The sequence below is a fragment of the Dufourea novaeangliae genome, unplaced genomic scaffold (assembly GCF_001272555.1).
Source record: "Dufourea novaeangliae isolate 0120121106 unplaced genomic scaffold, ASM127255v1 scaffold162, whole genome shotgun sequence".
NCBI lineage: Eukaryota > Metazoa > Arthropoda > Insecta > Hymenoptera > Halictidae > Dufourea > Dufourea novaeangliae.
The window spans coordinates 991,594-1,008,426 of record NW_015374046.1 but is presented as its reverse complement, the minus strand read 5'-3'; the positions used below and the strand labels follow the sequence as shown (position 1 = coordinate 1,008,426).

Below are 16,833 nucleotides of genomic sequence, written 5' to 3'. Positions count from 1 at the left end.
TGAGCAAATAGACTAGAATAAATACACTTTGGTTTGTGAGAATAAAAAAAAATGTTGAGCAAGTTATTTACATAAATTTATGAAAATTAATATTATAATTTTACTATTTAACGTCTAGCTGTAAGAAATTAGATACATGTAAAAATGAACGTGATATAATATGTATAATGAATATGTGCAACTAACAATAAATTGAAAACTGTTTTATAAAAAGAACGTTGAAAACACCATGTAAGTGAATATTCCAAAGTGAACACGTGTATTCTTTAATTGACCAAGAAATTTTAACAGACATGTAATAAATATTCTTATAGTACTTATGTATCAAGTTCACATTTGATTAATTTGCTGATGTCAGATTAGATTTTGTTTTCAGATCAAGGCTCATAAAATCTGTACGAAGCTGCAAAATGGCACGTTGTTAATTATATTAAATAAATATGTTTATGCGATAAAAAGCTTTCTTGCTTTCGTGTTTATTTGGAGATATTAAAGCTTGTACTACTCCATTCTTCTTTGGTCATCAGTCTTTAATTGTACTACAGATTTTCGGTCAGAATTCGTTATTATCATACGAATTCTACTTAATTATTTAGTACAGAATACTTTTGTTTCGTAGAAGCCATACATGTATACTTTTTAAAACTTTTTAAAATTACTTTAAATAAAAATGAACTCTGTGAAACGTCGAGTTTTCCGATATGTCTTTCTGATCCTTATTTATAATCAGTTGAACCTGCCAGGTCACTTCATATCAGCATTTGTAAATACAGAAAATATGCAAATAAGAATATGATAATATGAGTGTATACTTTTCATTTTCTTGTAGTATTATACTGATTAAGAATTTCTGCATACAAATAGTACACAAGCCAAATGTTACTTTCATTAACTTCTATTATTACTTACAACATTTTAATCAACTGCGGTGTCTGTAACTTATTTATTTTACATAAGAACAACATTTAAAAGTACGGCCGTATACTGACTGCAGTAACAAGTGCGGACACGGTGACACTTCATGGCCCACACATTCTATAACAGGATCATGAGTGCAATCCCACATTCCTGGACCATATGGACGACAAAGTCCCACTAATGTACAGGGTAAACGAATAAGCTGACGAAAATGATGAAGTAGGCCTCTAGCCTTTCTCAATATGAGATTCCCGTCCATATACATAGCTAAAGAACTAAAATACAATAGCATTTCATCCGTCCGAAGGTCTTGTGCTATTACGTCATCTGCGTAAACGCATATTACAGCAAGACAAAGGAATAGATGAAAGTGATCCGTTAAATAATTTACCCAGCAAGCTTCCCACATCATTAATGCCACTTCGGTTGGAAACTCCCGTTTTAAACACCTATGGGATATGTAACACTTATCAGACATAAATTTGTACATAGTTAATGTTACAGCAACTATAAAATTGATTACTTACAGAAGTATCCATCGATGACAAAACAGAAGTTCTAAGGCATCCGTATGTTTCTGAAGATGTGCATAAAAATCTGGTACCATTATCCTAACTAATTCTCTTAAGTAACACAAGTTTCTATCTATATCGACATCAGTAGGTGTGCATACAGTTACTGATCTTTCCATTAAGCCAGCAAAGCACCAAAAAGCTTCTATTTCAGAATTCAATTCAGCTAACAATGGTGCCAACAAATCAGACATGCCTTGTGTATATCCCAGTCGAGAGTTATAAACTGCATAATTTAGTAAAATGTTTCTATAAAAAGAATATATGTATATCAGTATTATTGATAGAACTAAAAATTGTTATCATTAGTATATTAAACGTGAACGTACTTCATTACTTCAATGTTTGGATTATTTTCTCCTGCATAGTATGGATTTCCTCTGTCAGTACGAACAACATCTTTTTCTACAATGCACACAACATTCCGCAAAAAATGTTCTGCTTGCTTTGGATTCATGGTTGTTCTACGCTTTTGAATTTCTTCATATTCTTGTTTCAGAATGGTATCCATTTGTTCCCTTTCTTCATAAGTACTTTGATATGAATAACAATGAAGAAGAAATGGCCACACAATTTTCCGTAATGCAGGTTCTAGCCCACCAAAGAATATTCCTTTACGAAGCGTAAGGTCATCTTCTACCTGACCTTTCTCATTCAATAGATCTTTCCATGCCAATGAAGTAATCATTGGTACTTGCCCCTCTTCTGGATGTAATTCATCACGACTCACCTCAGGTCGACATACCATGAAGTGCCTGAAACATAAAACAAAAGTGTCAACATGTCAAAAAATATTTAATTTAATATTAAAAGATAACTAATACCTATATGGAAGGCCTTCTTCTGTATCTTCCTTTAATCTTGGATAAAGCAATTGATGCCATTGGTGTAAAATTGCTGCCAATCGATTTAAACCTCCATGATGAAAATGCAGAATTTTATATTGACTCTCTCTACTTGCAACTACTAACTGACCAGAGGTACAGGCTGGGTCAGCAAAAAATAATCTTAAAGACCGCATTTCACTCAGATCTACAGAGAACCTTCTACATCTGTGTGCTCTACGTAAAGTGACTGGAGAAGCAGTAGCACTTTCAGGAAATGTAAGGTTATGCTGTAAAGCCAGAAGTTCAGGTGACCTCATCCATGTTGGCATCTCTTCAGCTGAAAAAATAATTAAATGGAGTAACAAGTACAGCCTATACAGAATAATCAGTATTTGAAGACATACCGACAGATAGGCTGCATTGGGAGGTTAATGACATACTACGACCTTTAAAGCTACCATCATCACAATACGGGTATTTAAGTTCTTCGTCTACACTTTTTCCGTCGCCATCATGTGTTTCGTCTGCCTTTTCATCCTTACAATTTTGACTTTCGTCATGTTTATCACCGAGGGACTCGGAACGCAAACGGTTTAAACTAATACTATGATCACTCTCTTCCTGTATGGTAGCTGGTGAAATGTCACACTGATGATTTCTTTCGCTGGAGTCATCAGCAACTGACGTTTCTTTACTCTCTGATGAAAATCCAGTTTGACTGTCGCACGAATTTTCTTTGTCATCATTCTTCGGTTTGTTATCTTCAGCTTCCGGTTCTGCATTTCGAGGAAATCCACCGGAACAAACGCGCTCACAGTCTCCACAGTTTACAGGTTCCTTTACCTCTAAACAAACGTCAACCTTCTCACTGGTATTTTCATACTCACACTTCAAATCACAGGCTTCTTCAGATATCTGTGAAGGATGAGTGCCTGTCTCATTGTCTCGATGCGCGGTACAATCAAGCTTCTTTGCATTTACATTTTCTAACGTTGCAGGATGCTTGCGAAGCGTACTATTAGGAATCCAACTGAGGTGCAACGTTGGTACATTCGAATTTTTGTTGAATCTGCAGGTTATGGCCATATATCCAGGATGATGTACCACGTCAGAGTTTTGTCTCATCAACGTAGGTGGATGAACACAAACGTTATTCTTGCAAAATAACGCCTCACCATCCTGGTATATTGTACGACGATTGTCCTGGCTGTTGTCGCCTAAAATATAACTGCTTGCCTTTTTGAGGATATTTGGTAAAGGCATCTTAAATAGTTTGCAGCGAATCGGTACATCTAGGACATTTAATTAATTTTGCAAAAGCATCATTAGAGATTTTCCGTTATAAGAGGCCAGAAGTTCATGTAATTTTAAATCGTCATGAATTATAACGTGACCCGAATGACGATTGTTACAGTAATTATGAGGCATTATCTACAGCTATATATATATATACATATATATATATATATAGTTATAATTATCGAATCTGCACGGTTCTGATCTCGATTTGCAGTTGACAGTACGGTATACGCGCGAAAGTTTGAAACGCCAGAACCACTGATCCCTCTCGTCGATTCTTACGAAATAGGTATTTCGTCAATGTTTTTGCAAGACATGGAAACTGCAGAGGTCAAACTTTGTCGCGCAGAAGCGCGTGAATAGATCTGCATCGAAATGTTACAGTGAACTGATTTCTCCTCCTGTCATGTTTCCCGCTATCATTTGCCTGTTTAAGTATGTAAGTGTGTTATCGCAGCAATTAGCCTTGATACATACATCCAACTGATAATAACATCTACACGTATGCAAAAACATGCATCAATTGATGACTTCCTGGTCTCCACCTGCACAAAGTTATCCTTGTGTTACGAGGGTAACATATTGTCGGACTTTTGTCAAATTCTGATGAAGATCAGAGATGATAAAAATTCCATTATGTTTAACATTCTTGAAGAAACATTACGAAATCATCTTCCATGTAAATAAATCCACGAATTACAGAAATATTTTTTTGTCACGTCACCATCCGTTGTATGTGCAATGGAATGATCAATAAGAAAGTAATTCACATTTAAAAAATCAAAACTTCCGCTATGACCACTTGTAATACACCAACACTGTATTAGGTTTATTAACGAAATTTTAGTAATCGATGAATTACAGTACGAATATCACTTTAAGACACTGCTTCGCAATGATGAAGTAAAACGTGTTTGCCAACAGATGCCCCTTATCCAGGATCAATATTTCCATCTGATCGTGAACCTGGTGGTCGGCTTACTATCCGAGCCACCGACATACCGTTGCTCAGCGTTGTACGCACTGTTTTTATTGATTTTCTCTTCGTATTAATTTTTGAATCACTTTTCCCCCCCGATTCCCTATAATACGAATTATAAGGCTGTATCTTACATTTCCATTTTATAATTTACTCAAAATGTTTCAAAATTGCAAATAAAAAATATAATAAATTTTTTACATTAACTGGTACAATATTTAAAAACGCAAGTTTATATTGAAAAATGTTTATTGATTTCTGAAAGCATTCTTCGCTATGCGCGCCAGAAATTTCTGTATTTTTCAGATATATGTATAAAAAGTCGTAAATATTATCAAAGTTATTATCATAGTAATTGCATTTCTGCAAATTTTTAACATACATATTCTTTATAATACACATTATCATTGATACAATCATGAAATTTTTCCTGCTGCATTCATAAAAACGCGATACTTTCAAAATCAAATCAGTGGTGTTATTAATATTTAGGAGTACTCAAATTTTCAGTCCTGAGTATCCGTCAGATTTTCGTATTTCGTCAGTAAAATTGAAGTTTACTATATTACAAACTAACTGAAGTAATTATGTACATTACTATAATTCATAATTAAACAGTATTTCATGACTATTATCAAGTGCTAATGCCGCTTTGGGTCCACGTTTTAAATACGATATTGTAGAATATGCAGAAAAGTGAAAATCTTCCTGCAAATAACCATTTACAAGTAAATGCCCTACTACAGCTTCACCCGATGGCCTTGGAAACTTTGGTATTGGCACAGAAGATACCCGTAATGTTGGTGCACCTTTACCGTACCAAGCATCTATGAGTTTTAAAGCAGTTAGTCTTGTTTCACTCTGCACTCCTTTAGTCAATATTTGGTACAAATGTCTACAATACGGTGCTATATTTACTTCTTTTTTCTGTTTAGGTTTTTTACAATGATCACACATTTCTCCACAATCACTTTTATTCCAAGTCTCTTCAAAGTGGGTTGCAATTATGCTACGTCTGCATGAAATTTGATCTAAACAGTATGCTAATACTTTGTATAAGTTTTGTAAACCAACTTTGTCTTGGAATACCATTGTGCTTAATTTGAATACATCGGGTAGCCTATATAATACAATACATACTGATTTCTTCCCATCTCTACCAGCACGTCCACTCTCTTGGTAAAAGTTCTCCATTGACTTAGAAATACAGTGATGAATAACAAATCGTACATCTGGTTTATCGATACCTAGTCCAAAGGCAATAGTAGCAACTACAATCTGGTATTTTCCAGATATCCATTTGGTATACACTTCTGATCTATAATTTGCCTCTAGCAGTGCATGATAACATCCAACATTTATGCTTAATGCTCTTAAATCAGTTGTCAATTGTTCTGCATCCTTAATGGTAGTTGTATAAATTATTCCAGACTTGTCTTTAAATCTGTTTTTTAATAAATTTTCTATCATATCTAGGCATATACTTTTTTCTGTTGGTTTACGACGAACTTCATAAAATAGATTGGGTCTGTTGAATGTGGCTCTTAAAACTAAACAACCTTGAATATCTAACATTTTTTGAACATCTACAATAATCTTAGCTGGAGCAGTGGCAGTTAACCCAAGAATTGGTATCCCTGGAAACATGGATTTCAAAATTCCTAAGAATTTATAGTCTGGTCTGAAATCATGTCCCCATTGACTGCAGCAATGAACTTCATCTATTGCAAAATGATCTAATCGTTTTAATTCAAAAGCTTTTTGCAACTTGCTCATGAAACGGTTAGACTTTGCCATATATTCTGGCGTAACATAAATTAGTTTGAGATCAGACTTCTTATCTACAAGTGCATTCATTATAACTTTTACATTTTCTTTATCACATTTTGCACTCAACATCATAGCTTTCACATTAATGTTTTGCAGTCCATGTAACTGATCCTCCATTAATGCTACTAATGGCGAAACTACTATTGTGATTCCCTTGCTTATAACAGCGGGTAACTGATAACATAAACTTTTACCACCTCCTGTAGGCATAACTAAAATAACATCTTCATTTGACATAACTGCATTCATAGTCGGTAATTGTAATTCTCTTAATTTTCCAATTTTAAAGACATCCTTCAAGGCCTTCCTAAGGTCCTTGGACCAACTAAAATCTTCTTTATTCCAATCCTTTCTTGAAACTGATAGACTCTTTTTTAAAAGAGCATTGTCCCGTAATTTTTCTTTGCGCTGTGTCAAAATCTTCTTACGATCATCAAGCTTCTGCATTTCATTCTCAATCTGTTTCAATTCATAATCAATAGCAGCAATCTCTTCTTCTTCAGTAGCTGAAAGCAAAATGAAACGAATATAACTATTTATCTACAATAATAAAAACTTTAAGTTTTCAGGTATAAGCTGTGTCCTTTTGGAAAAATTAGTGCAACATTTCTTCAGCAATGCAGGTATTTAGCTTTATTATATGGTAGTCCACTGATTAATTAAAATCTGTAATTGATATCTATTGAATTAGTCAGCTGCCACTGCTGCCAACTAATGACTATGATCAAGGTACACATTAATAATGAAATATTACATGATATTCAATAATATCAACATCATTCAATCCTTGATAATGTCAGTTACAAAGCTGAGGAAATATGTTTTCCCACAGGACATAGCTTACACCTGAAAGCCTCAATATTAACAACTGTATAATAACATATACAAAGATAATATTGAATATTTTAACATTGTAATAGTAAATATTGAATTAAAAATGTGATATTTGAAAGCTATAGTAGCATTAATAAATACATTGATTTGAAAATGATATATTAATAACGTATATAATAAAACAAACATGTTTATTTGTTGAAATTGTATATTTGTTTTAAATTCGGTAACAGACCTTTATATTCATTATCGCTTATTATTATATCTTTCGAACTGCTGGCAGACATCGTAAAAAAATTACAAAATTGTTACGTAGATCAACATTAAATTAAAAAATTGCTTAGTACATTAATAAATAAGTAGAAACGCCGACTATGTATAATGTATAAGATAACATGCATTCGTATGTCAACCATGTCAACAGCGATTGATACGGTGCTGCACGTAACCCAATGCTTGTGATTGTGACCAGTAGCATATATATATATACCAGTCTTACATCGTATGTACTCTGGCTGGAGATCAGATGAGAGTTGAGACGGTTGAGACCAGTTTTCCAAACAGTACTGAATAGGTATATACGCGTAAGTTATCAGGCAAGTAGCCTTTCGCCTGATGTTTAATATTCACTAATTACTTATATAAACTATATGAGATCAAATTAAGTTGCTTAAATTTAAATATATCAGTGAATATGTTAAATGCAATATTTCGTGCGAGTCCGTGGCTTGAAAATACATTAACATCTTTATACTTCAAGGGTATTCTGTTTTTTTATCATATTTTTTATCATGTTACCGTTACTTTAATTTTTGGTTTAGTATTGTCTGTCATTATATAAATTATATTTCTAAATATTTAAATTAAGTTGAAAAACTTTCGTGCTTTTCGTTAAGATTTTTTAAAGGGACTCACAACCAAAAAATGTCAAAAAATCATTTCTTTTTATTGTATGTAGATTCTGAATATAATACAACTTTCTACAAGTTGTGTTAAAATATAGTGCATTTTTGGGTACTAAGGTTTCTTTTAATAACAAAAATTTACATTTTGTCTAATAAATTCTTGTTTTATAGCAGAGTCATTTTGTTCCTGTTCTTGGAACGTAATGTTCTAATTTTCTTTTCCTAGTTACAAAGAAGTTCAGTCTGCTACATTTTTTCCCGTTCTGTTACACCGTGAAAACCTTTTTTTTTTAAATACTTTTTGATTTCATTATTATTCTAGGTTAAATTTTACCTTCTCGAACCAAAAATTAACTTTTTTTTATATCAAAATAGTAGTGCATTCGTCAAGTGGAATCTAAAAAATACAAGTTTTAAGTTTAGGAATCTACCAATTTATAAGTTATGCGTGTATAAAATCTTTAAGTAGTAGTAACTCAGAATCAGTCAGTTGCTTTGAATTTAACTTTTCTAACCCAGACCTATATATTATTTAATATAGGTAGGTAATCCCGGTAATCCCGGTAATCCGCGTGCATCTCTTTACAACCAGTGACTCCCGTGACTCCAATTATTGGACGAATTATGAATAGAAGCCAATATGGCGTTAAACTAACCTGTAAAGTACGCTAAAAATACTTATGTACTTACATAATTTTACATACGTATAACTTTTGAATCGATGGATTCCGAAACTTAAAACTTGTATTTCTAGATTCCACTCGTTGAATACTACTAGAAGATATAAAAAAAGTCAATAATTTTTGGTTCGGGAAAGTAAAGTCCAAACGTATTCTGTATAAACTATTGGTATAATACTATAATTATGCACTAAATATATATTACTTATAATGAATTAAAAAGAAGAAGTTCTATTCTGTATGTTAAAGTGTGAAGGGAAGATAAACTTGTCAAAACATGTAAACAAAAGATATGTTTTAAGTTGATGCATGTTAACAGTGTTATCCACCTTAAACCTAATATTATTAGTATATTCAATTAATATTACTAGTATGTTAACATGCATCAATTTAACGCATATCTTTTGTTTACGTGTTTCGACAAGTTTATCTGTCATCTTCCCTTCATACTTTGACATACAGAATAGAATTTTTTGCTTTTAGTATTTACTTTTAATTATAGTGAGTAATTATAAGCAATATATATTTAGTGTATTGAAAAATACAATTTTACAAGAGAACCGTTTTTCTGACAAACAACAATAATTCATCAGTGAACAAATGAATTATTGTTGTTTATCAGAAAAACGGTTCTCCTGTAAAATTGTATTTTTCATACATTTAAACCACTTTTTTAGAATCTAAAAAATCAAATATATAATCATATTCTTAGTAGTAATTATTAAGGAAGTAATGAATATATCAAATGAAGGACTTTGTAAAAGATCATGTAACCTTTTTTCTGAAAGAGTTGTTACACTGAATTTTGAGAAAATGGGTCATGAAGTTGTAGTTTTCTATGTGGATAGAACTAGGTTGCAAGTTCCCTCAACAGATTTTATTGATGTATTATAAGAACTATCTAGCAGTTTAAAATGAATATGTTTGCTTTTATTAGATAATTATAATAGCTTTGCAAGTAAGTTTAAATAGCTTTTCTAGTAAAAATAACAAATGATAGGTTCATATATATATTCAAAAATGTTAAGAGGATTCACCCAAAAAGGTCTAATGCCTGTTGTACTTTAAGAAACCTTTTTCAAAAGCTATGAATAAAATTGCATTTATTTCTTTTATTCTGTTATACATTTTTTTCACTGCAGTGACAAATTTTTTAGTGTAAACAAGAATTTTTAATGTAAAATATACAAATTACACTATTTAATGGAAGGGCTATGCAATATCTATTTCTGTATTAATAGATTTTTCTTAATTACATAAACCTTACTCTGTTCATCAAATCACCTATATAATTCCATTCACATTACACATAGACAATCAGAAGATCATTGTCATTTTATATTACCAATGTCTACTAGTACTCAGACGTGTCTCACTTGAGATGGCTGTATTTTTTTAACAATTTTCAAGAAGACTAAGAGCACATTTTTAAAATATTAAACATTAAAGGTACTGATCTGAATGAATTGACATCAGCAACATTATGTGTGGTCAATCCAAACATACTATTGTAACAAATTATATAGGAATTCAGTTATTATACTCTAATATGTATATTGTATAAGATAAACTTTGTAATTTATCTATTTTAGATATAAATATATTACTTCTATTTTTCCAGCAAAAAGTATTTCTACAAATGGTTTTTATGGGACACATTGTGTTTCTGCATTCATTCAACAACCCAACATGAAGGTACAAATATTACCTGCACTTCAAGACAACTATATGTATCTTGTGCGTATTTCTTTGCTTATTTTTACATTTCCGCGTTTTTATTCATATTTATTTATTTGTCTATATTTTATAATTCTGAAAGATTATTGATGAAGCAACACAAGAAGCTGCAATTGTGGATCCTGTAGATCCTGACAGTGTTGCTTCTGCTGTGCAGCAAAATAATGTAAAATTAACAAAAGTTTTAACGACCCATCACCATTGGGACCATGCTGGAGGAAATACAAAGTTATGTAAAAAATTTGCTAATTTGCAAGTATATGGTGGTGATGATAGAATAGAAGCACTTACAAATAAAGTAACACACGATGATAGATTCAATATTGGAGAGCTTAAAGTCCAATGCCTTGCAACACCATGTCATACTACAGGACATATTTGTTACTATATTACAGGAGATCAAGATCCTCCGGCAGTATTTACTGGTAAAGGCATAAATTACATATTCATTTAATTGTGAGCATTCTAACAAGTAACTGCTATTACTGAATAGGAGATACACTTTTTGCTGGTGGCTGTGGTAGGTTCTTTGAAGGTACTGCAGATCAAATGTATAAAGCGCTTATACAGGTTTTGGGATTGTTACCCAATGAAACAGTAAGCATACAATTATATTTATTTTTATATTTGAAATATTTTTATAAAAAACAAAAACATCTTGGATACACTTCACAGAAAGTATATTGCGGCCACGAGTATACAGAAAGTAACTTAAAATTTGGAAGGCATGTAGAGCCACTAAATGAAGCTATTCGTCAAAAGATTGAATCAGTTCGTATACAACGTGAAAAGTTACATCCTACTGTGCCCAGTACTATTCAGGAAGAAAAATTAACAAATCCGTTTATGCGGGTACACGAACAACCTGTAATGGACCATACTGAACAGAGAGATCCAATCCAGACCATGGCATTCCTTAGAAGGGAGAAAGATAATTTCAAAGCATAAGTTTATTATTGTTATAAAAAGGACAGTGGTATTTACACATTACTCTGTTTAACAATACAGAATATTCTTCCTAATAACACTTTGGTCCTTATCAAGTACAAGCATACATGAACAGATTTTTATTAATCTTATTTATAATATTTTATTTTGAACTGCTATACATAAATATTGGCATATGTGCAAATATTTGATTATAAATTATGTATTTACAAATAATATTTACTTAAATACAAATACTACGTTATATTTAAAGACATTTGATTTGGTGCATCTTCCGACTTTTTATTATAAATTTGCATTTCAGCAACATATTTCTCTTTGGATCGTTCATACATGTCATAATATACCTGAAAACAAATTCAGTGGTAAAATTACAAAAATTCGAATGGATACACAAATAACTGCTACTTTAACAAATACTTTTTTATCTTCTGAACTAAGAGATTTCCAAGTAGTTGCAAGTTGTCTAGTAAGTTCTTGTTTGCTTGGTTCTGGTTCACCAGCTAAACGTTCCATCACACGAGGTCTTTGTTCCTGGCAGAATTGGAAAAATGGATTCGCTGGCCTTTTTGGTGCATTAGGATCTGTTTTTGCACCTTTCCTTTTTGTTCCTTTCTTTGTCCTTTCATCTTTAGAATTCTGAACAGTCGCCTTTGAACCCTTCTCTTGTTTAGCCGGTGCCTGAAATACATTATTTTCTTCTAGGACTCCCATGGGTGCTTCTCGCCAGCGATCACCATGCTGATCCAAACGATTGATTAAAAATCTGTAATGTATGAAGTATTTCATTGAAGCAGATCATATAAAAACAATACCGTACAGTCATTCATTAAACAAATGAAAATTAATTTTGGTTGTCACAAATGTAACAAATAACACTACAATGGTATTTAATACATAACCTAGGAATCAAACTAACTTTTTTTCCTTTCTTGTGCGTTTAAGAAGTTTCCTGACTCTTTGAATTCGGTAAACCAATCTTTCATTTTCCTGCAATTGAATACAATTCAAGAAAACTCGAAAACATTGAGGAATTATGAGAAGTTTAGTTTATAAAAATTGTGTGTAAACCTGCTGCAGAACTTCACACCTATCTAGTAGCAATTGGTACTTTCGTTTATAAACATCAAACTCTTCTGGCTCTACGTCGTATTCTGATTCGTCTGACATTTTAATAATACGTTGTAATTAAAGTCAATTAATATTTTTCTACATTGTTTTCATACGATGTCAACAGTTTGCTCACGTTTATTTACTGTAATTGACTGTAATAGAACTTCAGTATCACAGATGTCGCTAGTAAATATGTACAGTTATTCAATTCCACTTTTTGCTAAGGAAAATTGATTAATTTTACATTTTTATAATAGTCACTAACACAAGTATAAGAAATATCATTTTTAATCGTATGTTATAAATAATTATGATGTTATACTGACCACTTTATCAATATATGATCATTCTTTTGATTATCTATAGATGCTTTGTGAACTTATACAAATGAAACATTTTCGTCAATATTTCTTTGTTGTTTATTGAAAGCCATTAAAGTTTCTACTGTTTTATAATTGCTTCAACTGAATGTGTTTTAACGCTATAATAATACTCTTTACATAATACCGTTAATAGCAATAAAAATTCTTTGCCGCTGTAGGTTTTTCGAAAAGTTTAAGACCGTACGTTTCTATTAACTTAATTTCCTTGCAACTTAATTCTCATTTAAAAACTTTTTTTTGTACGTCTTAAGCATAAAGGTAACTAGAATAAAATTTAATAGGTACATAATTAGTATTTATACGCATGAACTATTTAGTATGAGAACATAATCATCGTTTTTGTATAAGTATTGTTATCTAAAAAGTCTATTTATTCTTTCTGATAAATATTTTTCTAGTGATAGAAAATGCGATGAAGAGAAAAGTAAATCGACAACATTGGAAAATAATAAATTTATTGCAAGAATCCTTAACAAATCAATGTTTAATATACTATAGTAACAGAATATATACATACATATATTTTTACGGTTAACTTACTGTTTGTAGAAAATCCGCGTATTCTCTGTTACATTGTACTCATTTTTCTTGATATACCTATCTTTTAAACTTTCGTATGACCGCCATTACAACTGTATTAATGGGCTCGTCTTGTAAATAAATATTATGGTTTTTATCTTTTCCCCATTTGCGTCTCACTTCGTGGCCGTCCCTGTCTCTGAAAGCGACCAATGAAAGTCATGAAAGAAGGGTTGCGTTGATACACATGCGCAACTAATCAGAATTCACCCTGGACTTGAAACACGGTCAAAACACGTATCGGCACGTATCGGTCTCCTCGTTGCGTTATTACTTTCTTTTCCCACTTCTCGAAACCTTACGTTTTCCGTTCGCAGTGTCGGTCAACGTTCCCCTCGTGCCGGCGTACGTGTCGCTTCTTATATCGTGCCATTTATTCCTTCGTCTGTGATTACATATTTTTCAGTGACGTTACGTGTTCCTTTTTTTTGTTGCCGATTACTCGTACAAGTTATTGTTTCCCGCGCGTACCATGCAGTGCGTCGCCGTTTTTTAGCATTCGCTCCAGACTGGCAGGTCGATTCCCGGTGAGTAAGTGCACAGCAGCCATTTAATTCGCGAATATACTTGTTCGCGGTCAGATGAGACACGTTAAGCGAGATTTAATTGCGTGCGTAGGAACAGATAGGAAGGAGTTTTAACGCAGCACGCGCGTGCGAAAGAACCTGGTCGCGAGATCAATAGCAGCCATTGCGGTTATGGTAACACGATCAGCTGATCGACCGATGCTTTATTTTGTTTACAATGATTATTCACGGTGGAGTCCATCGTACTTTTCGAATGTAATGAGGCAAACTTCATCTCTACTTCACGACTCTCGTACATGGCTGAATGTGTAACGTCATCGTACATCGTTACTGAAAAAGCCATGTTATTTATAAGAAAATGTTTCTTCCCTACGTTTCTGTGTTGATGCACGATATCGTGATGTTATGATAAACGTAAATGTCCAGCACAGTGATTCTTTGAAAGTTATTAGAAAATGGACTATTTAGTGATGGATAAATCCCCATAAGTACATTACTGGTAAATTACATAAGTAATGAAATTTTAACATAACCAAAGTCATAAAATAAGATCACTCTATCGTAATCTAAATAAAGTATTATAACACAAAGAAAATATTAAAAAGAATTTTTTAAAGTGAAATTTTGGGTGCTTTTAAGTTGTTCTCTACTTTTAAGCATTAAAGTTATTATTATTGTGTATTTTATGTTGCAACTTCCATAGCAAACAATGGAAGGTACAATTTTCAATTTACTAATTAATACTACATAGTTATATTATTGATAAGTAGTACAGAAATTCAATCTCACTTATGCACAGATTTTTTATATTCTGTCTATAAAATATGTAAAATTATAAAAATTATAATTGTTTCATTGTCTTTAAAAAATCTAGAACAAGGTGACTCTAATGCCGATGAAATTAATAAATTCTTGGCCAAGATTGTTTTTTATGCAACACATCATTTGTTACTGAGAAGTCTGAACATTTTTTAAATTTTGTTACTAAATTTAACCCGTTATATAAAATCTCTACAAGAAAAAGTTTCTCAACAAGCATACTTGATGCTGGTTACAAAGAATTTGAACAATCAATTGCTGGTATTGAATCAAAGGTGCCATTCTTTTATTGGGCGGATGGAAAAACTGAACAGCAATCACTAAAAATGTTGTAGCATTGTTACGTTTAGGTAATCAAAGATATATTTTCTTAAGTCATGGTGCTTCTGTATTCTGAGTGAAACTGCACAGGCCTTAAGTGATGTGGTAAATGAATGTATTATTATTTCAAGAGAAAGGTATAATTTACATATTTATGGAGTAATTGTAATCGCAGATAATGCTGCTAATATGATTTGTATGGTAAAATTAGTAGATAGTATATGGCATGTGACTTGTAACAGTCATACTGCAATAGTAAAAAATCTCAGTCACGTTTGAGAAATACCACCACCATACGGCCATCTATCATTTGCATAGGTAAATTACAGTATGATTCGGATCACTGTAATATACATGTATGTTGTATTATACTATGTGTATTTTACATACCCATCACTGGGATGGACAGAGGTAGTCAGGTTAGAAAATTTAATAAGAAGATTTTTCTGTTGGCATGACATTTAAAGGCTGTTGGATACTGCTCCAACCTAGTAAATATTTTTATACTTACCGTTTAGTTAAGATAAGTAGACCTAAATTTCCTTCTACTTCCGTACAAAATAACACATACAATCCTTGAATCTCACTCATTAACCCCAGTCATACCCTTTAGTTCCCGATCGTTCGTTCAGTTTCGCGAACGCATAAAACATTGTTCATGATATGGGTGCATTTTGTCCGGCCAACTTTCAAGCCTTACAAAACTTGGGGCTCTTTTCCTATATCTTGCATAAGAACAAGAAAATTAGACGTGACTGACAGGGGAACGTTATATTCGGCGAAGAAAGCCGAATGTTTGATCTCAGCGATTTGTATTTCCTCATCAAGAGAAAACGAAGGAATCCGGCTCCTGATCGCATCCCCCGGTTTCTAAATCCACCGATACAGGCTCTTCTACGGTTATAGTCCGGGAGCCAGCGACACATTTTCATGTCTCATTTGCTCAAAGATGATTTATGTTTTATTCGACAGTATTTGTGTTACACATTCAGGAAACGACCTCCTGCCAGCGCACCAGCTGAACAACGCTTGCCAGCAGCGTGTCATCAACTATGTAAAAAAATCTCGCGGAAAACCTTATTGGCTCAAACTTGAGCAATTTTCCACTAATTACTGACACCATAACACGACGAAAAATGACCTCCTGCCACGTTAATGGTAGAACTGCATGCTCTGGCACTCGAAGCTCGAAGCCTCGACGTCCTTTATATTTCATTAGTGATTCATCGATAGCAATGTCCTCTTGCATTGTATACACTTCTTTAAATCTTTGATTAAACAAATTTGTGACAGGTCTTATTTTGCGTAATTTATCTGTATTGTCGACCGTATTGTTATTTGCGAAATGCAAAAATCTAGTTATTTACAGAAATCTTTTCAATGGCATTGTTTTTCTGAATATTGGCGTTTCTATAACGGCCCTCTTAGACCAATTCATTTGAATTGTTGGTTTTTTAACTTGAGCCATTATTATACATAATGGAAAATATATTTTTATTTCACCACAATCTACAGGAAACCAAGTTTCATCTATTTTTCGTCTTTTATTTTTATTTTTTATT

General features: G+C 32.6%; 4 protein-coding genes across 16 annotated transcripts; 1 reads left to right on the top strand and 3 right to left on the bottom strand.

Annotated features, from left to right (window-relative positions):
• Positions 1–931: 931 nt before the first annotated feature.
• Positions 932–3,294, bottom strand: LOC107189661 (TBC1 domain family member 16-like). The gene is made up of 6 exons (XM_015578245.1): positions 3,277–3,294; positions 2,790–3,232; positions 2,315–2,740; positions 1,820–2,245; positions 1,446–1,739; positions 932–1,367 (listed from the first exon to the last, which is right to left on the bottom strand). The coding sequence occupies exons 1-6, from the start codon at positions 3,292–3,294 to the stop codon at positions 944–946; spliced, it is 2,031 nt and encodes a 676-aa protein (XP_015433731.1). The 3' UTR covers positions 932–943.
• Positions 2,736–12,335, top strand: LOC107189786 (hydroxyacylglutathione hydrolase, mitochondrial). Of its 13 annotated transcripts, XM_015578414.1 has the most exons (7): positions 2,785–2,791; positions 3,316–3,446; positions 10,466–10,581; positions 10,664–11,006; positions 11,075–11,178; positions 11,257–11,557; positions 12,235–12,335. In XM_015578414.1, the coding sequence occupies exons 2-6, from the start codon at positions 3,317–3,319 to the stop codon at positions 11,527–11,529; spliced, it is 966 nt and encodes a 321-aa protein (XP_015433900.1). In that variant the 5' UTR covers positions 2,785–2,791; position 3,316; the 3' UTR covers positions 11,530–11,557; positions 12,235–12,335. The 13 variants fall into 13 exon arrangements, with proteins under 13 accessions (XP_015433902.1, XP_015433900.1, XP_015433899.1 ...); XM_015578413.1 differs by lacking the exon at positions 12,235–12,335 and having other exon boundaries at positions 11,257–11,696; XM_015578420.1 differs by lacking the exons at positions 2,785–2,791; positions 3,316–3,446; positions 12,235–12,335 and adding exons at positions 8,731–8,827; positions 8,919–8,980 and having other exon boundaries at positions 11,257–11,694.
• LOC107189784 (ATP-dependent DNA helicase Q1-like) lies at positions 5,074–7,561 on the bottom strand. The gene is made up of 2 exons (XM_015578409.1): positions 7,495–7,561; positions 5,074–6,931 (listed from the first exon to the last, which is right to left on the bottom strand). Exons 1-2 carry the CDS (start codon positions 7,544–7,546, stop codon positions 5,193–5,195), a joined length of 1,791 nt encoding a protein of 596 aa, XP_015433895.1. The 5' UTR covers positions 7,547–7,561; the 3' UTR covers positions 5,074–5,192.
• Positions 11,696–12,779, bottom strand: LOC107189788 (high mobility group B protein 6). The gene is made up of 4 exons (XM_015578427.1): positions 12,601–12,779; positions 12,449–12,519; positions 11,950–12,295; positions 11,696–11,876 (listed from the first exon to the last, which is right to left on the bottom strand). Exons 1-4 carry the CDS (start codon positions 12,697–12,699, stop codon positions 11,766–11,768), a joined length of 627 nt encoding a protein of 208 aa, XP_015433913.1. The 5' UTR covers positions 12,700–12,779; the 3' UTR covers positions 11,696–11,765.
• Between the last annotated feature and the right edge of the window lie 4,054 nt (positions 12,780–16,833).